Source organism: Dendrobates tinctorius, unplaced genomic scaffold (assembly GCF_039654945.1).
Source record: "Dendrobates tinctorius isolate UK_male_01 unplaced genomic scaffold, ASM3965494v1 ptg000019l, whole genome shotgun sequence".
In the NCBI taxonomy this organism is placed as follows: domain Eukaryota; kingdom Metazoa; phylum Chordata; class Amphibia; order Anura; family Dendrobatidae; genus Dendrobates; species Dendrobates tinctorius.
Window position 1 is genome coordinate 66,428,735 of NW_027361687.1, and position 24,923 is coordinate 66,453,657.

At 46.7% G+C, this 24,923-nt stretch overlaps 1 protein-coding gene across 6 annotated transcripts in view; it reads right to left on the minus strand.

Moving 5' to 3' along the window:
- LOC141083023 (fibrinogen-like protein 1) overlaps positions 1-24,923 on the minus strand; it is a 145,494-nt gene that overhangs the window by 81,488 nt on the left and 39,083 nt on the right. For 2 of the 6 annotated variants that reach the window (XM_073567167.1, XM_073567164.1), the window contains one exon: positions 14,786-14,841. The exons of the other annotated variants lie outside the window; for them this stretch is intronic. Coding sequence is in view for 1 of the 2 variants with exons in the window: in XM_073567164.1 (XP_073423265.1) it covers positions 14,786-14,841 (56 nt within the window). In the remaining variant the exon portion in view is untranslated. The remainder of the gene's footprint in view (positions 1-14,785; positions 14,842-24,923) is intronic. 6 annotated transcript variants of the gene reach the window in all.

The window sequence follows — 24,923 nt, forward strand, 5'->3', positions numbered from 1 at the left end:
GACTGTAAAATTCAAAGATGATGAATGTACAATCCTAGCAGGAAATAAGGTAATAATCATTGTTGGATATAGTGAAAATTACAAATGCTATAGAATCCTAGATCCCCAGACAGTGTGACATTCATTGAGGATCTAAATGAAGACACTATGATTTCACTGGAAACAAAAAATGACAAAGATAGCAGTGATATAGCTGAAGGAATATCTGATGAAAAAAGTTGATAAAACAGAATTCTGAAAGTAAAGAGAAACTACAAACTACAAAGTTCAACAAGAGAAAACTAAAAGCCTCTCATACAAGGCAAGTACAAGAAAAATTTATGAACCTACCTCTTGGGAAGACATATCTCGACTTCCTGAAGCTAATAAATGGATAGAAGCAGCAGAAATAGAAATAAGATCCATGTATGACTCAAAGACATGGACACTAACAGAATTACCAGAAGGAAGAAAAAGCTATAGGATGTAAATGGATTTTTAAAGTAAAATACCAGACAGATGGCACAACTGAACGATACCAAGCAAGACTCGTAGCTAAAGGTTATTCTCAAAAATATGGAGAAGACTGATGAAACATTTGCTCCAGTTGTCATACAATAAGACCTTTGTTTGCAGTTGCAGCAGTGAAACAAATGGAACTGAAACATCTGGATGTAAAGACAGCATTTTTGAATGGAAGTTTAACAGAAGATGTTTACATGGAACAACCTCTACAATTCAAAGATAAAAGTAACCCAAAGATGGTTTGCAAGTTACAGAAAAGTGTGGAATGAGAATCACAGAAGTGCTCACAAATGAAAAATTTCAAAGAAGCAAAGCTGATCCTTTCTTGTACACAAAAAGACTAATTAACAGATGAATTTATGTACTCATATGTTGGATGACATTTTAGTTTGTTTTGAAAAAGATAGATAAAGACATACTAAAAATCCTGAATCAACATTTTGAGATCAAAGACTTGGGAAATGTGAAACAGTACCTAGGAATACAGATAGAAAGAAAAGATGGAAGTTTCTTACTTAATCAAAATCACATGATTCAAGACATCACCGAAATATTTGGATTGAAAGATGCAAAATAGCAAAGTCTCCAATGGAAACTAATTATCTTAAAGTGATGAATAGTGAGAAAGAGGTGTTACCAAATAATGAGTACAGAATCGCAACAGGAAAATTACTGTAGCGACTGTTACAAAACCAGACATAGCAGCATCAGTAGGAATTCTGAATAGAAAAGTATCTAAGCCAAATAAAGCAGATTGGAATGCTATGAAGAGTGTAATACGTTATTTGAAAGGAACTAGCAATGTTAAACTGAAACTGCCTACAAGTGATAAATGCATTTTAACTGGATACTGCCCTTTGTAGTTACCCCCGACCGGCCTCTTGTCCAGAGAAATTATGCCCCCCTGATTGCAGCAGACGGTGAAGTCTCAGGGAATGGGGAGGGGGGGGGGGAGCAGCGCTAGGCCTAGAGAGTCTATAATGCCCATTAATATTCCCCTCAGGTGGCAGAAGAGACTCCCAAGTTCACCTCAAATCTAAAAGGACATCAGAACTGAAGTAAGGGAGTCCATGAAATCCCTGACGCAGGGCGGAAGTTCTAGGCAGGAAGATCCCCCAGAATCCGATTCATTGGTTGACTGGAGGAGAGATGACAGTTCCCCCTGAATCATCCTTCTCTGCATCTTCATCCGAGGAGGACTTGGCCTGCTTCTGTCTGCCACTAGATCAGGTAAATAAACTAGTAAAGGTGGTCAGGGGAACAATGAGGATAGTGGAATCCAGGCCAGAACTATCCATGCGAGACATTATGTTTAACCCCTTCACGACCCATGATGCCTACGTAGGCGTCATGAAAAGTCATGCCCAAACGACCTATGACGCCTACGTAGGCATCATGCTATAAATAGCCCCCCTGCGGGTCGGGTGACTGGGGTCACTGAAAGGTCACCCGACCCGCACACAAAGGACACTCTAGAGTTAATCCCTGGGGGCGTGGCTTAGCCCCCACGTGCCTACGATCGCTCTGATTGGCTGTTAAAAGTGAAACAGCCAATCAGAGCGATTTGTAATATTTCACCAATGAAATTTGGTGAAATATTACAATCCAGCCATGGCCGATGCTGCAATAGCATCGGACATGGCTGGACACTGACCCCCGACCCCCCCACACACCGACTGGCGGGGCCGATCGTTCGCCGCCATCATCTGCTCCCCCTCCCCTTCCTATCACTTCCTCCCACCTTTCCGATCCCCCCTGGGACCTCCGATGGTGCTCCCGGTGTCCCGCCGTGGCTCCCGGCGTCCGGATCATGGGCGCCGCCATCTTGCAAAATGGCGGGCGCATGCGCAGTGCGCCTGCCATTGTCCAAGATGGCGGCGCCCATGAATTTGCCGGTTGCCCGTTCATTTTTCATTTTGATCACTGTGATACACTCTCACAGTGATCAAAATGAAAAAAAAGAGTAAATACACCCCCCTTTTATCACCCCCATAGCCAGGTGCAAATAAAATAAAAAAAATATTTTTTTTTCCATTTAGGGTTCGAATTAGGGTTAGGGCTGGAATTAGGGCTAGGGCTGGATTGGGATTAGGGTTAGAGTTGGGATTAGGGTTAGGGGTGTGTTGGGGTTAGGGTTGGAGTTAGAATTGAGGGTTTTCCACTGTTTAGGCACATCACGGGGTCTCAGAGCGCGACATGGCGCCACGATTTATTCCAGCCAATTTTGCGTTCAAAATGTCAAACAGCACTCTCTCCATTCCGAGCCCCGACGTGTGCCCAAACAGTGGTTTACCCCCACATATGGGGTATCAGCATACTCAGGAAAAATTGCACAACAACTTTGGGAGTCTAATTTCTCCTGTTACCCTTGGGAAAATAAAAAATTGGGGGCTAAAAAAAAAATGATTTTCGTGAAAAAAAATGATTTTTTTTTTTCACGGCTCTGAGTTATAAACTTCGGTGAAGCACTTGGGGGTTCAAAGTGCTCAAACATCTAGATAAGTTCCTTGGGGGGTCTAGTTTCCAAAATGGGGTTACTTGTGGGGGGTTTCCACTGTTTAGGCACATCAGGGGCTCTGCAAACGTAACATGACGCCCGCAGATCATTCCATCAAGTCGGTATTTCAAAACGTCACTACTTCCCTTCCGAGCCCCGATGTGTGCCCAAACAGTGGTCCCCCCCCCACATATGGGGTACCAGCGTACTCAGGACAAACTGGACAACAACTTTTGGGGTCCAATTTCTCCTGTTACTATTGTGAAAATAAAAAAATAGCGGGCTAAAAAAATCATTTTTTGAGGAAAAAAATTTTTATTTTCACAGCTCTGCGTTATACACTTCTGTAAAGCACCTGGGGGTTCAAAGTGCTCACTATGCATCTAGATAACTTCCTTAGGGGGTCTAGTTTCCAAAATGGGGTGATATGTGGGGGAGCTCCAAAGTGTAGGCAGACAGGGCCTCTCCAAACACGACATGGTGTCCGCTAACGATTGGAGCTAATTTTCCATTCAAAAAGTCAAATGGCGCTCCTTCCCTTCTGAGCCCTGCCGTGCGCCCAAACAGTTGTTCCCTCCCACATATGGGGTGCCACCGTACTCAGGACAAACTGAACAGCAACTTTAGGGGTCCAATTTATCCTGTTACCCTTGTGAAAATAAATAGCGGGCTAAAAAATCATTTTTGAGGAAATAAAATGATTTTTTATTTTCATGGCTCTGCGTTTATAAACTTCTGTGAAGCACTTGGGGGTTCAAAGTGCTCACTACACATCTAGATAAGCTCCTTGGGGGGTCTAGTTTCCAAAATGGGGTCACTTGTGGGGGGTTTCTACTGTTTAGGCACATCAGGGGCTCTGCAAACGCAACATGATGCCCGCAGAACATCCCATCAGTCTGCATTCCAAAATTGCGCTCCTTCCCTTCTGAGCTCTCCCATGCGCCCAAACAGTGGTTTCCCCTGACATATGGGGTATCGGTGTACTCAGGACAAATTACACAACAACTTTTGAGGTCCAATTTCTCCTGTTAGCCTTGTGAAAATAAAAAATAGCGGGCTAAAAAAATCATTTTTGAGGAAAAATTTTTTTTTTTATTTTCACTTTTCTGCGTCAAACTTCTGTGAAGCACTTGTGGGTTCAAAGTCCTCACCACACATCTAGAAAAGTTCCTTGGGTGGTCTAGTTTCCAAAGTGGGGTCACTTGTGGGGGAGCTCTAATGTTTAGGCACACAGGGGCTCTCCAAACACGACATGGTGTCCACTAACGATTGGAGCTAATTTTCCATTCAAAAAGTCAAATGGTGCTCCTTCCCTTCGGGACCCTGCCGTGTGCCCAAACAGTGGTTTATGACCACATATGAGGTATCTGTGCACTCAGGAGAAATTTCCCAACAAATTTTAGGATCCATTTTATCCCACTGCCCATGTGAAAATGAAAAAACTGAGGCTAAAAGAAAATTTTTGTGAAAAAAAAAAAGTCCTTTTTTTTATGGATCAATTTGTGAAGCACCTGGCGGTTCAAAGTGCTCACTATGCATCTAAGCATATTTTCCATTCAAAAAGTCAAATGACGGTCCTTCCCTTCTGAGCCCTGCCGTGCGCCCAAACAGTGGTTTATGACCACATATGAGGTATCGGTGTACTCAGGAGAAATTGCCCAACAAATTTTAGGATCCATTTTATCCTGTTGCCCGTGTGAAAATGAAAAAATTGATGCTAAAAGAAATTTTTTATTGGAAAAATTAAAATGTTCATTTTTTCCTTCCACATTGCTTTAGTAGCTGTGAAGCACCTGAAGGGTTAATCTTCTTGAATATAGTTTTGAGTAGCTTGGAGGGGTGCAGTTTTTAGAATGGTGTCACTTTGGGGTATTTTCTGCCATATAGACCCCTCAAAGTGACTTCAAATGTGAGGTGGTCCCTAAAAAAAGGTTTTGTAAATTTTGTTGTAAAAATGAGAAATCGCTGGTCAACTTTTAACCCTTATAACTTCCCAACAAAAAAAATTTTTTTTCCAAAATTGTGCTGATGTAAAGTAGACATGTGGGAAATGTTATTTATTAGCTATTTTGTGTCACATAACTCTGGTTTAACGGAATAAAAATGTCAAAATTTTCGCCAAATTTCCTTTTTTTCACAAATAAATGAAAACATTATTGACCTAATTTTACCACTAAAATGAAGCCAAATATGTCACGAAAAAAAACAATCTCAGAATCGCTAGGATCCGTTGAAGCGTTCCTGAGTTACCTCATAAAGGGACACTGGTCAATATTGCCAAAAATGGCCAGGTCATTAAGGTCAAAATAGGCTGGGTCATGAAGGGGTTAAGGGATTGGATCAGGGGAAAAAAAAAAAAAAGGGGATCCTTTCCCCCCGAATAAAGAGATTGAAGAATTCATTCTCCCGGGAGTGGAAGAGGCTGAAAGAGAAGGGCTCCTTACCTCCGGACCTTGAGCGGAGATACCCCTTTGATGACCTAGCTTGTTCTGCCCATTCATGTGCAGGAAGAAATTTTCTATTCCAACTATGGCCATTAGACGTCATAGTTGCCCCTCTTGTTCATGGATTTAGAACCCTTTCCCTTTATTAGTTCTGTTTAGAACCACCCTCCAGGTTTCCTGGGCTTGAAGCCTTTTTCTCCTGGATCTGAGATACGGTATGTGTCCTGTTCTATGCAAAATCACTGCTTCTGCCAAGTGAATTCTGGTGTAGGTTTAATAGTTATTCGTTTTTCCAATGCATCTGTGTAAGCTAGCCATTATGCGGCCATGTGATATGTGCAATGTTTTTCCAACTCGTTGTAATGCTCTTGCACTGCATGAGGTTAGATGCATCCCTGTTCAGTTAGTGCAATGCTGGAAGCCTTAAGCTTAGATATCTCTCTTCACTGCATTGTGTTGTATATTTTGATGGCAAAATATACTTCTACACATTTTTTCACCTGGATTGGATGCTGCTCCTTTTCATTTTTCTGGATCTTTGTTGTCCAGCTGGGTCTTTGGACGTTTGAGCGTGCATCTCCTTGATCCTGGAAGTGCTGTCAGCTATCTTCTTCTATGCTTGATCATCTCAATATAGACTTAAGCACCCAGTCTTTTTACTGGGAGTGGATGAAGGGTTTAGCTGTATGCTGAAATCCACACAGCATCATACATGGAAGGAGGCAGAATACAGCTGTTACTGTCTGGGAGAAAGCCCCTAAATTGGATGCAGCAGTTTCTGGACCGTGAAGAAGGCAGGTTCTACCGCTGAAACGCGTAGTCCTATCTGCACGACTTTCCTGCGTTATTGCTGTTTTGAACTGCTTGGACCATTGCATTTTAATGGATTTATGAATAAAAAGAAAAAAAATTTTAACAGCATCCTGGATTGCTCACGTTATTGCTGGACTTTGCTTAGTCGTTGTTCACATTTGTATGGATGGACTCCTACATCCAGATCCGGGCACAACGGAGTTAACCAGGTCAGCTGAGGTTCCAGGTGGTTCACAGGAGTGAGCTGGTCTACATTGTTGGATATATATCTCCTGCCTTTTGGGGATATGGAGGCCCTTAAAGGTCCCCAGGATAAAAAGTTGGACATTTTTCTTAAAGGAACTTGGGAGATGGCAGCCAGATCCCTTAGACCTGCAGTGGCATCCACTTGCATGGCCAGATCTATGATGGTCTGGCTAGACCAACGAGTCTCAGCTAAGAGAGGAGCCTCCTAGGAAATTATTCTGGGAGCCCTTACAACAATTCAGGGGGCTGCAGCCTATCAGACGCCTTGGTGGATTAGGCAAGGACAGCAGCAAGGGCAGCTGTCCTCTACAATGTGGCTCAGAGCACTATGGTTAAAGTGCTGGCCAGGTGATATCCAAGCAAGGTCTAAACTCTGCACCATCCAGTGTGGAAAAAAAAAAAAAAAAAAAAAAAAAAAATTTATATATATATATATATATATATATATATATATATATATATATATATATATATATATATATATATTTCCCCCAACCTAGTGTCCTCTGCTTACCAACGCCCCTTCAGCAGGAGAAAATTCAGTCAGAGAAGGCCAACAAGAGATCGTTCCAAGTGGAATGACAGGAAAAGAAGAGGTACTGGCTTCATGTTTAGGTGTTCACCACAGGAGAGAAAGAAGCCATCCCAATGACTAGCAATCCCCGTAGGGGGTAGACTGTCTGCTTTTAATCCAGGCTGGACTCCTATCACCAACAGTATTTGTGTTCAGGATGTGATATCAACAGGACTAAAGCTTGAGTTCCTCTCGATACCAGGGGATAGGTTTAGGATAACTCCAGCCCGTCCCTCTCAGATAGAACAAACGGCTCTTGAAACAGATTGTTGAATTGTGCCACAAAAAATAAAAATCCTAGTGGAAGTACCAGAATCTGAGAAGGGTAGAGGATTTTACTCTCCCCTGTTCTTGGTTCAGAAGCTGGATAATTCTTACAGGACCATTATCAATCTTCAGTTCCTTAATAGGTTCCTAGTAGCTCGGCCCTTTAAAATGGAAACAGTTGGTTCAGCAATAAAAATGTTTTAAAACAGTTTTAGATTTAAAAGACATGTACTACCACATGCCAATTCATACAATACACCAACGCTTCTCAAGAGTGGCAGTTTCCATAGATGGCATAATCCGGCATTTCTAGTATCAAGCTCTCCCTTTGGCCTTTCAGCAGCACCTCGAGTTTTCACAAAGTTAATATCTGAAGTTATGGCCCACCTTTGAGAGTCGGACATCTTAATAGTACTTTACTTAGGCAATTCTGCAGACCATTGCCTTTTCCAATTAGAAAGGTCTATATCTGTTCTAGAAGATTTGGGTTGGCTGATACACTTTGAAAAATCCCATTTACAACCCTTGAAGGTCCAGCAATGTGATGTCCCCATTGGGTTCCCCAACATTTTGTATCCTGGCCATCAGATGGGCTCAGTTTCATACCAGAGCCCTTCAGAGAGATTTTATCTAATGATAGGGCCCTGCTCGGTAAAATTGCAGTAGGTCCATCTGCGTTGAATTCCCTAAAAAGTTGGCTTAACAAAAGCTTGTCCTCCGGAGTTCTCTGGAAGAATCGCATATCCCGTGTAGTAACTACAGATGCAAGCCCATATGGGGGATATTATGGTCCAGGGACAATGGGACCCCTCAGTAAAAAGTTCCTCCAATCGGAGGAACTATCGGCGGTAGAGCTGTCAGTTAACAAAACTCCTTGTGTGCCTACAGGGACACAACGTCAGAATTCTCTCAGACAGCCAGGTGACAGTGACGTATATCAGCCACCAAGGTGGGACCCAATCCAAGGATCTGATTGAGGTAGCAGAATGCCTTTTTGAGACAGTGGAATGACATTTTCTATTTTTATCAGCATTACACATAAGGGGAAAGGACAAAGTCACAGCAGACTCTAAGCCACAATACTCAAAGACAGGGAGAATGGTGTCTGAATGCAGTCATCTTCAACCAGATTGAATGTGGGGTCAACTGGATGTAGACCTCTTCACCACCAGAGAGAACAGAAAAGTAAAACAGTTCTGTTCTGAATTGGGGAGAGAAACTTATGGTGGTTGATGCCTTCCTGAGGAAGTGGGATTTCGATCTGGCCTACGCCTCCCCCCCCCCCCCCCCTCATTATCCCCATTACCTCTGGTAGTAAGGAAAATCAGAGAAGACAGGGCAAGGATCATTCTTATTGCCCCATTCTGGCCCAGAAGGACCTGGTTTTCATGGCTGAGATCAATGTCAGTCTGTGACCCCTGGGTACTTCCAAATCTCCTGGATCTTCTCTTCCAGGGCCCGGTCAATCACCTGCAGGTAGCAGGGCTCCACCTGATGGCGTGGAGTTTGAAAGGTCATTATTGAAGGACAAACGATTCTCCCCCAATCTAATAGACACCCTTCTGAAAAGTAGAAAATCAATAACCAAAATCTATGCTAGAACCTGGAGATAACTTCTAGCCACTTTCGACCATAAAAACCGAAAAGGAGTTCCTATAGGAGAGATTTTAGAAGGGTCTGGAATTGGGTTAGCTTCCAGCACCTTGAAAGTGCAGATTTTAGCCCTTGGTGCCTTATTTAATTGTGATGTTGCATAGAAAGTCTTAGTTACTCACCAGTTAACAGTATTTTTCAGAGTCCATGACAGCACCACCTGAGAGGGGATCCGCCCTTCAGGAACAGGAAATCCTATTGATGCATAAGGGCGGCACCTCTCCCACGCATCAGTTGGTTTAAACAGCACAAGAGGACCACCAAGGTTAATAGCATGATTTATGTACAATACTCCTACTTATTTATTACCAGAGTACATATAAGAGGAAGAGGTGCACACCCAAACTAAATAAAAGGGAGGGAATCTACAGGTACTGTCATGGACTCCGAAAGATACCATTAACTGGTGAGTAACAGACTTTATGCGATTGTCCATGACCGCACCACCTGAGAGAATTACAGAGAGTAATTACTTAGGGAAGGACTACAGCCTGCAGAACCCTTACACCAAAGGAGAGGTCTAAGGAATCACCCAAGTCTAACCTATAATGGTTGTAAAAGGTGTTTGGAAAGGACCAGGTAGCTGCCTTACATATTTGGTCGATAAAGACTTCTGATCTCTTCGCCCACAAGGTTGCCATGGCTCTGGTGGAATGCGCCCTCAGCTTGCCAGGTGCTGACCTGCCCTTCGAGGTGTATGCTAATGAAATGGCCTCCCTAATCCACCTAGCTAGCCAGCTTTTTGAAACCCCAAGGCCCTTCCTAATGCTGTGATAGGAGATAAACAAAGCATTGTCTTTTTTCCAGGGATCGGTAACTGCTATGTATTCCAGGAGACACCTCACGTCTAGGGTGTGTAGTTTCCTTTCCTTTTTGTTGACTGGATTAGGGAGGAAGGATGGAAGGACTATTTCCTGTGTTCCGTTGAAACTGGAAGCTACCTTAGGCAAGTATGCTGGATCAGGTGTAAGTATTACCCCATCGTCCCTGAATCGTATGTAAGGAGGAAGTCTAGATAACACCTGTATGTCACTTACTCTACGGGCTGACGTCAGTGCTACCAGAAAGGCCGCTTTAAGGGACTTTTGTAGAGGCTGATGCAATAGGTTCAAACAGGACCTCTGTCATGGCTGTGAGGACTAGGTTTAGATCCCATGGCATAAACCTTTCGCTACCAGTCTGGATCTGCCTGCTGCTTTAATAAATCTACTGATCCAATAGTTACCTAAGGTTGACACTTGTACTTTAAGGGTACTGGTGGAAAGCCCCATGTCCAGACCTCTTTGTAACAACTCTAGGATCTGCGCTATCGGTGTTGACTATTCAGAACTCAGGGGTAGTAGCTGAAGAAATCTTTTCCAGATCCTAACGTAGATTTTGGTTGTGATTAACACCCTGCTTAAAAGCAGAAAGTCAATCAAGGCTGGAGAGAAACCTCTTAACAGTGACCGTTCAAAATCCACGCTGTCAGATGTAGGCCAGCCACCTGAGGATGGTAAACTGGGCCCTGGGATAGGAGATCCAGGACATCTGGTAGGACCCATGGGTTGGACACCGACATGGTCCTGAGGCATGAGAACCATGCCTTCCTGGGCCAAAATGGGGCGATCACTATAGTCTTCGCCTTGTCCTTCCTGACTTTCCTCATCACCAGGGGTAAAAGAGACAGGGGAGGGAAGGCATATGCTAGCCTGAAGTCCCACTTTATGAGAAGAGTATCTACTGCCAGAGGGCCTTTTCTGGGATTTAGAGAGCAAAACTGAGACACTTTCCTGTTCTCCCTGGTGGCAAAGGTCCACTTCTGGCTGTTCCCATTTTTGTACTATCAGGTCAAAGGTAGGTTTTCAAGGACCATTCCCCTTGTTTTAGAAGGTTGCAGCTTAAGTCCACTGTGGTGTTTTCTCTTCCTTTTATATGCAGAGCTGTTAAAGACAGAAGATCCTTTTCTGCCAGTTGGAATAGCCGCTCTGCTACATTCATCAGGGGTCTGGAATGAGTCCCACCTTGGTGATTGATATAAGCCACGGTGACCTGATTGTCAGAGAATATTCAAACATGATGACCCTGTAGATACACAAAGCTTTTAACCGCCTGTCCTACTACTGTTAGCCCTTTGAGGTTAGAGGACATTTCTACCTGATGGTGCTCCCATAGGTCCTGGACTAAGACCTCCCCCATATGGGCCCCCCCAATTCGGTAGGGCTTGCGTCCGTGGTGACTGCACGGGTTATGTTATATTCCCAGGGCACCCCTCTGGCTAGGTTGTATTCCTCTAGCCGCCAACCAAGGGATTTTATAGTATTTTGGGACAAAGTCAATTGGCCTTCTAGGTAACCCCCAGGGATTTTTTTGATGAAGTAAAACCTTGCCCTGTAGTACCCTTGTATGGAACTGGGCCCACCGGACCACGGGGATGCAGGACAAGAGGGAACCTAGGAGAGACATGGCAGGGTTATTTGAGGCGTTCAAGACCTGATAACGTAGGTGAATGAATTTTTTGGGTGGCAGACACTCCCGATTCTGCAAATCTAAGATTAGGCACAAGAACTGCTGAATTCTCATGGACTGTAGATGGGACTTTTAATGTCCAGTAGCCACCCTAAATGTTCTAGGGCTGACTTAGCTTTTTGCAACTGATCCATACAATGGTCTGTTTAGCCTACAATAAGGAAGTCATCCAGGTAGGAGATTACTAGGATATCTGCTTCGTGCAGATGGGCCATAACCTCAGCTATCACCTTAGTGAACACTCGGGGGGGACGACTGCAATACCAAAGGGAAGGGCGAAATATTGGAAATGCTGGACCGACTCCTCTAAATGAACCGCTACTCTAAGGAAATGCTGATGAGATGCATGGATGGTTATATGGTGGTAGGCATCCTTTGAAAACTGCTTTATGGTGTGTGATTTAAACAGTAATTTTATTATGGAATTGATTGTTTCCATTTTAAATGGGTGAATGACCAGGAATTTATTGAGTACCTTCAGATGGATTGTGGTCCTGTAAGAGCCATCTGGCTTATAGACCAGGAATAGAGGGGAGTAGAAGCCTTTGCCTTTTTCCACCTCCAGTACCTCTGTCAGGACCTTTTTATAGCACAGGTCATGGATTTCAGTTTCTAGGGCAGCTTGTTCCGATAGGGAAGACCTGAGAGGGGGTGATCTTAAAACTGTTCCGGGGGATACAGGAGAATTCTAGCCGTAGACCTGAGGCTACCAACCCCAGGATCCAGTTACTGTTTGAAATCAGTGACCAGGCTGGGTAGAAGGCAGATAGTCATTGGGGAGGCTTCTTGGTCTCATGGGATGATCCGTCCTGGTGTCCCCCTCCAAACATAAAACTGGTGCCTTTCTTCCTCTTATCTTCCCATCTGCCTCGATCTCTGGATGATCTTCTATGGAAAAACCTCTTTCTAGTGAAGGGTTGTCTATAGGAAGGGGTTGGCAGGCTAGGGAATTTTTTTTATCGTCCCCGACTTTCTCCAAAAGTTCATCTAGAACTGGACCGAAGAGATATTCCCCCTCATACGGGATGGAGCAAAGACGGGATCTGGCCTGGATATCTCTGGGCCAGCACTTCAGCCATATTGCCCTTCAGGCTGCATTTGATAGACCTGTGGCTTTGGCCGCCATCATTGCCGAATCATTGGCTTAAAAGGCTGCAGCATTTTGGATTTTAGGAAGGTTCTTCAGGATGGACTCTCGAGGCTCCGTCCTCTGACTCAAGCTGGTCAAGCCAGACCATCATATCTGACTGTGCATGTAGCCACTGCCGCCAGCCTTAGGGCGCCAGCTGACATTTCCCATGTCCCTTTCAGAAAGGAATCTGACTTTTTGTCCAGTGGATCTTTCAAGGAGGCCATGTCGTCAGAGGGAATAGCTGATTTTTTGGATGCTTTAGCCACCGGTGCATCCGATTTTGGGGCTTTATCCCACCTGTTCACCAAGGGGTCCTCAAAGGGATATCATTGCGTAAAGGTCAGTGGTAGGGAGCCCTTTTCTGGTTTCTTCCACCTTACTGTTTTGACTAATTTGTCCACCTGTTCTAGACTTAAGCAGAAACGATTGGAGTCTTCTTTGAAGAGGATGTATTAGAGGTTGAGGGCTCTGAGGAATCTTCATTTCCCCTAGGGGCAGCTGAGGAGTCTGATCCTGAGAAACTCTGCCTTTTTCCTCTTAAGGATTCTCTAAAGTCTCTATCTCAAGGGGAATCCTCTATCACTGGGACTGAGCTCTCCACTTTCCTCAGTCTCCCCAGCTCTTCTACTCCACGTCTGCACACGACGCCCTCCTCACACTAACTGACCCACTCCTTCCTGGCTCCCAGAGAGCTCTTCCCCTTAGTATTGGTTCAGAGCTCCCCTGCTGGCCTGGAGAGGAACTGTGTTGTATGCAATGGTTAACTGCCAGAGAGACCCTTCATTACTTCCAGGCATGACATCACTCTCCCTGGAGAAAGGCAATTCCACTGTGGCGACCATACTCCTGGGGGCGCCACACTGTCATGGACGATCAAATACTGGATATCCAGATTCATTAAAGCAGCTGGCAGATCTAGGCCCATACATAGGGTAAGGTGCGTACCATGGGACTTAAACTTAGTCTTTACGGCAATGATGGAGACTATGCTTAAACCCATGGTATCTGCCTCAATTAAGATCCTATCCCTCAAACAGGGCTGGCGTTAGGGGCAGGCAGCTGCTTAGCGCCCCCGCTCCCCCAGCTAGCAGCACATCATGCAGCTGCTATGGAGCCCATGAGGCAGGAGGGCCTGCCTGACCCCAGTGCCGACTCCCCCTTCGCCACATTGAATGACACTGGTACAGGTCAAAGCAATGATGGAGGAGAGCTCCCCCTCCCATCATTCCCCGCTCTGCCTCTGACACTGCGGGTGCGCGATGGCACACTCACAGTGTACCAGGCAGAGCAGCCGCCGAGACAGGAGCAGGCGGGCATGAGGAGGGAATAGTAGTTTTATGTAAAAGCGAGTACTTGGGGGGGGGGGGGGGGGCTGTACTATATTATATTCTATGGGGGGGTGATTGCATCACACTCTAGAATATATTGTAGCCCCCTCGGAGTGTATGATACAATCACCCCCCCATAGAATATAATGTAGCCCCCTCATATAGGGGCTAGATTATATTGTATGGGGGACTTTGTTATACTATGAGGGGGCTACATTATTCTATGGGGGTTACATTATATTCTGTGGGATGGCTGCATTATATTCTATGGGGGGGTTACATTATATTGAATGGTGGGGCTGCATTATACTGTATCGAGGACTATGGGGAATAGATTATACTATGTGAAGAACTATGGGGTGCATTATACTATGGAAAGTGAATTGTACTACATGGATGAATGGCGGTGTATTATACTATATGGAGCACTATGAGGAGTATCATACTATATGGAGGACTGAGCAGTGTATTTTAATATATGGAGGACTATGAGGAGTGTATTATATTGTATGGAGGACTGAGTGTATTATACTATATGGAGGACTATGGGGCACATTATATGGAGTGTAAACTGAAGATGTGCTGCTGATAACGATACTGTATGGGGACAGATAGATCCATTAGTGATTGTTGTGTCCCCATCATTCTGACAACATTGTCGATCATACTCATTTAGCGGCCTGAACTCAGCGCATGTAAATACAATCGAAATGCTTCTGTGTGATGTGCAGTGTTAGCATTTGGGGCCCCATTTTAAACTTTGCCTAGGGCCCCACTGCCTAAAACAGGCCCTGCCCTCAAAAATAGAATTAGACTTACCGGTAATTCGGTTTCTAGAAATCTTCCACGACAGCATAGGAGGATGTCTCCATGCCCTAATGGGGGACAGGAAGCACGAGAGGTTAAGAGGTCCCTCCCACCTCCCTCTCACCAGTGACTTACAACTGATTACCATAGGTTATCTTAGGATTCTCAGAATTTGTCCAAGAATGCAGGGAGGGAAATAGTGGTGTCGTGGAATTAGAATTACCGGTAAGTCTAATTCTATTTTCTCTAGCAACCTTCCACGACAGCATAGGAGGCATAACAACCTATACTGCACTGGGGGGTGGGGGTGGGGAGTGACGGCCTGAAGAACTTTTCGTCCAAAGACTAGATCCCTGTTGGACACAAGGTCTAATATATAGTGTTTAGTAAAAGTATGTAAGGAGGACCAGGTTGCTGCCTTACAAATCTGCTCTGAAGATGCACCTGCCCTCTCAGCCCATGAAGTAGAGGTAGATTGTGTTGAATGCACTTTGATCCCTGCAGGGGGAGTGATATTTTGCGCCAGGTATGCTTCAGAGATGAAAGTCAGACACATCCTTTGGTAGAAAAGATGGATCAAGGGAGAGAACTATGGAATCGTCTGTTAGGTAGGGTTCCTTGATTGAGAGAGCCTGGAGCTCTCCTTCTCACCTTGCTGAGGTTATTGCTATAAGGAAGGCTAATTTGTAGGTGAGGAGCTGAGAAGTACAGGATGATAGAGGCTCAAAAGGTGATTGAGTGAGTCCCGTAAGCACCACATTCAAGTCCCATGGTGGAACGGAAATTAGTTTTTTGGATGTAGCCTAGCGGCTGATGTCATGAATCTTTTTATCCACCTGTGGTTAGCCAAGTCACAGTCAAACATGGAACTTAATGCTGATACTTGTACTTTTAGTGTGCTAGGTTTTAGACCTAGTTCCAGCCCCCTCTGCAAGAAATCCAGGATACGGGAAGTGTTAGGGTTGTCTGGGTCGGGCAGGTCTGGCAGACACCATGAGGAGACTCTCCCATATTTTATTATATATGGCAATGGTGACCGGCTTCCGAGATTTCTGGAGGGTTTTAATTACTGCCTCAGATAGCCCCTTGGCTCTCAAGATCTGGGCTTCAGAAGCCAGGCCGCTAACCTCATTCCCTGAAGGTTTGGGTGGTATAGGAGGGACCTGCAAGAGAAGGTAGTCTTCTATGGGCAGGATGAATGGCCCATCTACCCGTAGTTCTGTAATTAGAGAATACCAGCTCCTCTTTGGCCACAGCGGAGCTACTAGAATGGTTGGGGTCTGATCCTCCCGGATTTTTCTCAGGGTTGCAGCAAGGATTGGAACCGGCGGGAAGGCATATGCTAGACGGAACCTCCACTTGTGGGCAAAGGCGTCCACTCCCAGGGATCAGTAGTCTCTCACTTGAGCATTCTCTCCTGAGGCTAGAAGGTCCACCTCTGGAAGACCCCACCTGCTGACTAGTATTCAAAAGATTCTTCCATTCAGGGTCCATTCGCCAGGCTGGATGCGTTTTCTGCTCAGGAAATCTTCCTGAAGATTGGCCGTACCTTTCAGGTGGACCGCTGTCAGGGAACGGAGGTGTCTTTTGGCCCAGCAAAATATTCGGCCCGAGACGCCCTCCAGGTTGCTGGATCTTGTGCCGCCCTGATGCCTGAGATGTGCCACTGTTACATTGTCCGAGTAGACTGATATGTTGATCTTGGACCAGATGTCTTGCTGTCCGGAGGGCTTCCTCCACTGCCTTCAGCTCCCTGAAAATTGAGGATCTTGCACTCATTTCTGGCTCCATAACCCTTGGAATGGTTGTCGAGACACTACAGCTCCCCAGCCTTTTTTGCAACTAATTAAGGGGATCTGGGACCAGTTGATTCCCCTGCACAGGTTTTTGCGGTCCATCCACCATGCCAGTGAGGCTTTCACTGTTCCTGGGGTCTGGACTCTTGTTCAGGCAGGTGTGATCCCTGTTCCAGTTTCTTAAGATATGGGATTGGAGCGTTCTGGAGTGGGCCTGAGCCCAGGGCACTGACTGGATGGAGGAGGCCATTAACCCTAATATGGACAAGGCTGACCTGAGGGTCAGGGACCTCTGTCCCCTGAAATATGAGACTCTTGACATTATGGACCTCTGATGTTCCTCCAGGAGGAAGGACATCTGATTCTTTGAATCTAGTAAGATTCCTAAGAATTTTACCTCCAGAGAGGGTTGAATGTGTGATTTCTTTATATTTGGGATCCACCCCAATGATTGAAGAATGTCCAGAGTCTGCGCTACCTGGTCTTCCAGGGTCTGGTAAGAGGACCCTATTATCAGTAGGTCATCCAGATAAGGTACAATACATATACACCGGCTTCTGATGTAGGACATGGCTTCTGTCATAAATTTTGTAAAAAAAACCTCGGGGGGGGGGGGGGGGGCAGAGGATATTCCAAAGGGAAGCACATTGTATTGAAAGTGCTTGACTTCCAGACCTTGACAAATTGCAAAGCTCAGATACATCCTTCCCACAGGAAGTATGGGGATGTGGAAAAGAGCATCCTTCAGATCTATGGTTGCCATGAAGTACGACGGCCCTATCAGAGGAATGGCGGTCTTTACTGACTCCACCTTAAATTTGCGATACGCAATGTGTCGGTTGAGGCCTTTCAGATTTATTATTCTTGCCTCCCCTGTGGGCTTATTTACTAGGAACAATCTGGAATAATGCCCCCTTCCTTGTTCAATGCTGGGATCTGCCGAGGTGGTAGGGAGGTAACTCTTATACCCCGCGGGGGGGAGAGGATTCGAGCTCTAGCAGAAGGCCCTCTCTGATCACACTGAGGACCCAGGGGCTGTTGGAGATCAACTGCCAAGCAAGAAAAAAAAAAAAAAAAAAAAAAAAAACCTCGAAAGCCTTCCCCCGACCGGGATCGAGTCATTGCTTTTCTTGAGGTTACTGCTGCTGGGGGACCAGAATGTTCCTGCCTCTCCCTTTAGCGTAGCTCCATCTTCACATCTTTCCCTTTCCTCACGGTTGGGATGACTGACTCTGGGGGGGCTCGAAAAAGACGCTTTGTGGTCCTCTGCTCTGGAAGCACCTTTTTATCTCTGTGTCCTTTTCTAATTTCGTCTAAGGCTGGGCCGAAAACATGTTCGCCTTTGAAGGGTAAAGAGCAGAGTTTAACTTTGGATGTAATGTCCCCAATCCATGTTTTATGCCAGAGGGCCCGTATGGCGGAATTTGACTGGACCATGGCCCTGGCAGAGGCACGGATCATCTCCATTGATGCATCCACCAGGAAACCTGGATAGGAAGGGAGTTGAGGTCACTCCTTGAGGTACCATGAGAAATATGGCTCTCTAGCTCCCCTATCCATTGGAAGAGGGACCTAGAGACACAGGTGGATGCGATTCCAGATTTTAAAGTAAAGGCAGAGGTTTCCCAGGCTTTTCTTAGGAGGCTTTCTGCTTTACGGTCCATCGGGTCTCTAAGCTGGGATGCATCATCGAATGGCAGAACCGCTTTTACCACTCTTGCTACCTGGACATCTACCTTCGGGATGTCCCATCTAAATTCCTCTCCCTCTAGGGGAAATCTATGTCAGAGTTCTGAAGGGGCCGAGTAGCATTTTTCTGGATACTCCCATTCCTGGGAAATCATATTTGCTACACTCCTGTGAACTGGAAACCCTGTTCGCTTAGGCCCCTCATATCCACCGAACATGCAATCCTGTGCTGTCTGCGTGATGGGTTTGTCCTCTAGGCTCATAGTGGCATGTACTGCACTGACCAGCTCCTCCACATATTCCGTGGAAAGGAGGTACCTTCTAGTGTCAGCTGACCTAGAGGTTCCTGGTTGTTACCAATTCTCAGATCCCTAATTGTATGATCTTTCTGATTCTGAATCCTCTATTTGAATCTTCTGTTTTTTAGGGGGTGGTGAACCCACCATCGGAGGGAGTGGAGGTGGTGGTGGGGGGGGGGCAGCTCAGCTAAAGAGGTTTGAACCTGATTGGTAACCAAGCTGCGGATTTTGTCAATGACGAATGCTCCCACCTTATCCGTGCAAGCTTGACATAGCTTCTTCTCCCAATTTGAGGGAAGTTTTGTGCTACATATGGCACATTTGGCCGACTTGCTAGATGTATTGGTGCTCTTATGGGCAGACTTTTCTCCCTATGGAATAAGGGGGAGAAGCATTTTGGAGGACCTATGCCCTGACCGCACCATTAGGACCCCCCCTGGACACTTACTGTGGCTGGGGCAGCACTGGGCTCTGCAGACACAGGGCAGGAAGACCCGTCCATGCTAACAGGGGATACTCATCTTACCCGTCGGTGTCTTCCGGCGGGTTAATATGAGATTAACCCCACCCTCAGCGCAGTTACCTGTTTCCCCCTCCTACTCCCTGGGTCCCGGAGCAGGCACAGCAACGCTGGCGAGCTCCACGCGCCGGCAATAGGATGGGAGGCCGCCATGATAGCGCGACCTCCACATACCCCGGAAGTGACACGCGCGCTGACGTCACTTCCGGTATCGCACTGCACGCAGTGGGAGGAGGAGAGACCGGAGAGCTGCAGGAGACCTCCGGTCAGGGATCACTGGCCCGCTTTACTCCCCATAGGGGAGCGCCAGGAAACGGTCCCGAATTCAGAGAAGACGGGAGCAGAAACTGAGGGGAGGCGGCGCCACCGACCACCACTGCCCGGCTTTTGGCATCTTCCAAGTATGCTGCGGCAGCCGGCCACACCGCATACCAGACCTCTCCATGCCCCATGGGGGACAGGAAAGTCACTGGTGAGAGGGAGGGACCTTTTAACCTCTCGTGCTTCCTGTCCCTCATTAGGGCGTGGAGACATCCTCCTATGCTGTCGTGGAAGGTTGCTAGAGAAAGTAGCCTTTACTTCGGCACATAAAATAACCTATATCCAGGCACTCTAGGATCCCTCCTTACATGCAGATGTTGAATGCCAGGGTAGTACTTAGGCCAAACCCTACCTACCTGCCCAAGATTGCCTCAGACTTCCAGAGAACACAATAGAGTTCTCCCCTCTTTCCTCCCTAACCAGAAGGAGGAAAAACTTCATACCTTAGATGTTAGAAGATGCCCATTAAAGTATCTGTCACTAATCCCTGGAAAAGAGACAACGCCTTATTTATATCCTTCCAGGGCTCTAGGAAGGGTCTTAAGGGCCTGTCATACTAAGCGATATCGCTAGCAATATTGCTATAACGTCACTGGTTTTTGTGACGTAGCAGCGATATCGCCATGTCTGATACTTGCCTCCGGCCGGCTTCCCCGCTGATTATTGCTGATCGCGTGAGAACGGCCACCGCCGTTTCTCGTCGTCAGCTTCCTGTTGGGCTTCCTGTGGCACCGACGAGCGACGCATGGAAGGACGTCAGGATCGCCTTGTCTGACAGGTAAGTAACGACCCCCGACTGCTGCTATGTCGCTGGTGAGATCTGCCTGTGTGGCAGCCCACTAGCGATGCACCAGTGATCCTGACCGCATCATATCGCTGGTTGGGATCGCTGGTGCATCACTAAGTGTGACAGTACCTTTAGAGTTAAGCTGGAGTCACACATAGCGACTTGCCAGCGATACCGACACCGATATCAAGGTGTCAGGATCGCTGGTAAGTCGCTATGTGATCGCTGGTGAGCTGTCACACAACAGCTTCACCAGATATCAGCACAGCGATGCCAAGCGCCCGGCATCGCTTGCCTTCCCTGTAAAAAAATAGAATTAAAATAAAAAATATTGTTATTCTCACCTTCCGACGTCCCGCGCAGCATTCCCGCCTCTCCACGCTCCAGGTCCCAGTAATCCTTTGCGAGAATGACCGCGAGACGTCACGGTCTTGCGGGAGCATGAAGTCTCGCGGTCATTCATGCAAAGGATCACTGGGACCGGAGCGTGGAGAGAGGCGGGAATGCTGCGCGGGACGTCGGAAGGTGAGAATAACAATATTTTTTATTTTAATTCTATTTTTTACAGCTGATCGCTGGTCTCCCGCAATGATGTGTTCTGGCCAGCGGGAGACCAGCGACCAAAAAAAAAAAAAAAAAAAAAAAAAAATGTCCAGAGGTTTCATACAGCGATCTCGGCAGGGTGGCCGGTTGCTGATCGCTGTCACACACAACGATCTCGCTGGTGAGATCGCTGTTACGTCACAAAAGTTGTGACTCAGCAGTGGTATCGCTAGCGAGATTGCTATGTGTGACTCCCGCTTTAGAGTGTACGTTAGCCAGATGGATTAGGGAGGTTCTAGGTTACACAGCAGGTGGCAGTCTGGCTCCACAGAACTTAAGGGCGCATTCTACCAGAGCCATGGCAACCTCTTGGGCAGAAAGATCGAGAGTCCAACCAGATATGTAAGGTGTTATGAATGAGTCACCGTAGGAGGCAAAAGCAGAAATACAAGCTAAGTCCAAAAAACCAGAGAAGTTGGCAGCTATCAGATTGCAGACCCCTGAACCTATCAACACAACTAGCAGTAGCCGTGGGGGGTTCCTACAATGCCCTAGACCCCTCGATCACAGCCGGAGAATTAAATAGGCCTAAAGAAAGAAAGGGGAAATCTAAACTGCCCCAGAGCAGACCCCAAAGCAATAGGCAGCCCCCAACATATAATGACGGTGAAGCAAGATAAAAACACTAACACAGACAGAAAGATAGACTGAGCAAAGACGGGGCCCAAGCTAACTAGATAGGAAAGGACAGGAAGGCTGCTGTCTGCAATCTGCCAAAACCCTATCAAAGACATAAGCCAACAAGCTGATATGAAAAAGGCCCTGAAGCAGCTAGGCTTCAAACACTAAATCAGCACTCAGGTATTTTCAGAAGACAGAGCTAAAGGAATTCAGCACACCCCAGCAGGGAATGGCAGAAATCCAGAAATACAAAGCAAAACAAAGTCAAAGCACAAATGCAAAAGGCCGAGCAGCAAACTTAGCTTTAGAGGAGCAGGAAATCAGACTGGTCTCCAAGGATCCCACAGAGAAATCACCCGCAGGGCAGAAGGGCGTCGACAGCCTTATATCCAGTCAGTAACTCCACTCAGCCAGTCATCATCATCAGCCTCAGGTGTTTGATAATAAGGCTCACTACCCTTCTTTACCAGAAGAGGAAGTTCCTCAGGCCTCAGTAATGAAGGGGAAAATGAACTCAACAGTAAGGTGGCTATGTGGTCATTGCCTTGCACCTTTAGCCATTATAGGCAAGACATGGGCGATTCCTCAGATCTCAGCTTCAGGTTAAGGGTACTGCAGGCTGTGGTCCCTCCCTCCATGGTGCTGTCATGGGAGTCTGAATAAAGTATTAAGTTACGTACCGTAATGGTATTTTTTGGAAGCCCATGACAGCACCCTTAGTTTCCCTCCCTTTCACGTGTGGGTGCGCACTTCCTTATTTTCACGTGGGTTGATTAGCTCAGGTTGTGTATATATTTTGTCCCATTAACCATGGAGGTCCTCAAGCTATGTAATCCAAATGATGCATGGGAGAGGTGCCGCCCTTTTATATCTGTAGGTTTCCTGTTCCCAGAGGGTGGATCCTGTGGCACCCCAGGAGTTCGGTTGCCATAATGGCCTTGCCTGCCTCAAGGGTGGAGTGAGGTCATGCCAGGGAGCAAGGAAGGGATCCCCTTTTCAGGTAGTTCCAGCATACAACACAGTTCCTGCTTCAGGCCAGCAGAGGGAGCTCTAAACAGCTTCAGAGGAGCTGCTCTCTGGCCAGGAGGAGGAAGTTAGAGATAAGGCCCTGTTACACATAACGATGTCCCAGCGATCCCACCAACGATCTGACATGGATGGGACCACTGGGACATCGTTCGACAGCCCCTCCAGTGATCAGGACCAGCGAGCAAGCTGGTTTCCAATGTAAACAGCGGGTATCTAAGCCACGTGGCTTTTGGATACCTGCTGTTTACCCTAGATACCAGCGTGTGATGGTATCTAGGGTAAACAGCAGGTATCCAAGAGCCTCGCGGCTCTTAGTTATCCGATGTTTATGTTGGAAACCAGCGTCGCTGATCTCTCGCAGCGATGAGTGCTGGCCAGCAGGAGACCAACGATCAAAAAAAATGGCCCAGGATGATCGTGCACGATACCAGGCAGGGGGCTGTTCACACACAGCGATAATCACTGGAGAGATCGCTGATGCGTCACAAAATCAACAATCTCGCTGTGTGTTACGGGCCCTTGGTTAATGCCTGAGCAGGGTGAAGAGAGGACATGCAGAGAGAAGCTGGGGACAGGAGTAGAGTTGAGCGAAACGGGTCGAAAAAAATTCAAAAGTCGCCGACTTTTGGCAAAGTCGGGTTTCATGAAACGAAACCCGACCCTAGGATGAGGTCGGCCACGAGGTCGGCGACTTACGCGCCAAAGTCGCGTTTCAAAAGTTTGTTTTGCGCTCTTTCAGCCAATCAGGATCCACGGACACTGTGGGCAACGTGATGACATAGGCACGGGTCACCACCATCTTTCAGAAGGGCATGCAAGTGATTGGCTTGCTTTGGTGGGCGTCACAGGGGGTATAAAAGGGCGTGCACGCCGACCGCCATCTTACTTCTGCCGATCTTAGTATAGGGAGAGGTTGCTGCTGATTCTGTAGGGAGAGCGTTAGGCAGGGAAGAAGACAAAAAAACTGCTTCTGCTGCTAGCGATTTGGCCTGCACAACACACAAGTCACTGTGTGTGCAGTGCAAGGGGAGGCTATATTGTGGTGTATCAGTGGTGTTGGTTGTTGGGCTGCCTTTTAAGGCTTCCTGACACGCTGGCATTGCTGTTTACCCACTGCTCCGCAAACTGCTTTTTTAAAAGCAATCCAATCTCCCTTATCCTCTCGTCACTTTGGTCACAGGCAGCTGTGCCATCGAGCGTGTCACATAGCGCTCAGATATCAGTGGGCCGGACACAAACCACAAGTGTCCACTGTCCACAAGTGTACGCAGAGATTCAAAATCTCCATTATCCTCTCGTCACTTTGGTCACAGGCAGCTGTGCCATCGAGTGTGTCACATAGCGCTCAGATATCAGTGGGCCGCACACAATCCACAAGTGTCCACTGTCCACAAGTGTGTGCAGAAATTCAGAATCTCCCCTGTCCTATAGACACCTTGTACCTTGTTTTACATTACTATATAGTTTGTTGGATTTTGTCTACATTTCTACCAAAAATGAGGAAGGCTGGTGGAAGAGGCCGTGGAATTGGGCGGGGGTTGGCAGCTGGTAATGATGGTGTTGGTGGTGGATCTGATGGTAGTGGCAAGAGCAAAATAGGACCGAATGCAGGAGGTGCTGACCCTGCGTCATCGTCTGGCTACATAAGGACTCGAACGCTTAGTTTTCTAGGAGTTGGCAAACCGCTTTTAAAGGCAGAGCATCAGGAAAAAGTTTTGTCTTACATTGCTGACTCAGCCTCCAGCTCTATCGCCTCCTCTTCTTCAGTTGTAAAAAGTAAAAGCACTGAGTCGTCATTGGAGGCTCATGTTCATGAACCACACCTTTCCTTGTGTCCTTCACCCCAACCAAGATTGAAGGATGACGCAGGCCATACTACTGATTACTCCATGGAGCTGTTTTCACATACCATGCCTGGATTATCAAGTCAAATGGTGAATTACCCAGGCCAAGATGAATCTGACATGGAGTGCACTGATGCACAGCCGCTGATGGATGATTCTGCTGGTACATTCACTCAGAGCACTACATTGTCCTCGCAGTGTACAGAGCCAGATTTTGACCCTGATGAGACTCAGGTGCCCCTTCCCGCACACTATACCACCATACACGGTGACACAGAGAAAGGTGCACATGACATAGAAGAGGAGGTGATGGATGACCCAGTTGTTCAACCCAGATTGGCATCCATTGGGGGAAGAGGGTGCTGCTTCCAATAGCTCACATGAGGAGCATCCACAGCAGACATCGACATCGCAACAGCTGTTATCTGGCAGGCCCGGAGCACTCCAAAGACAGGTTCCAAACATCAAAAGAGTTGCTGGACAGCTTGTCCAGAGGGTCAAAAGATCACAGCGTGCTAGGCCGCAAAATGTCTGCCAAAGTAGGAAGAGTGCAGTGTGGCACTTTTTTGAACAAAATCCTCATGATCAGGCCAAGGTTATCTGTAAGAAGTGCGCAAAGACCTTTAGCCGAGGGAAAAATC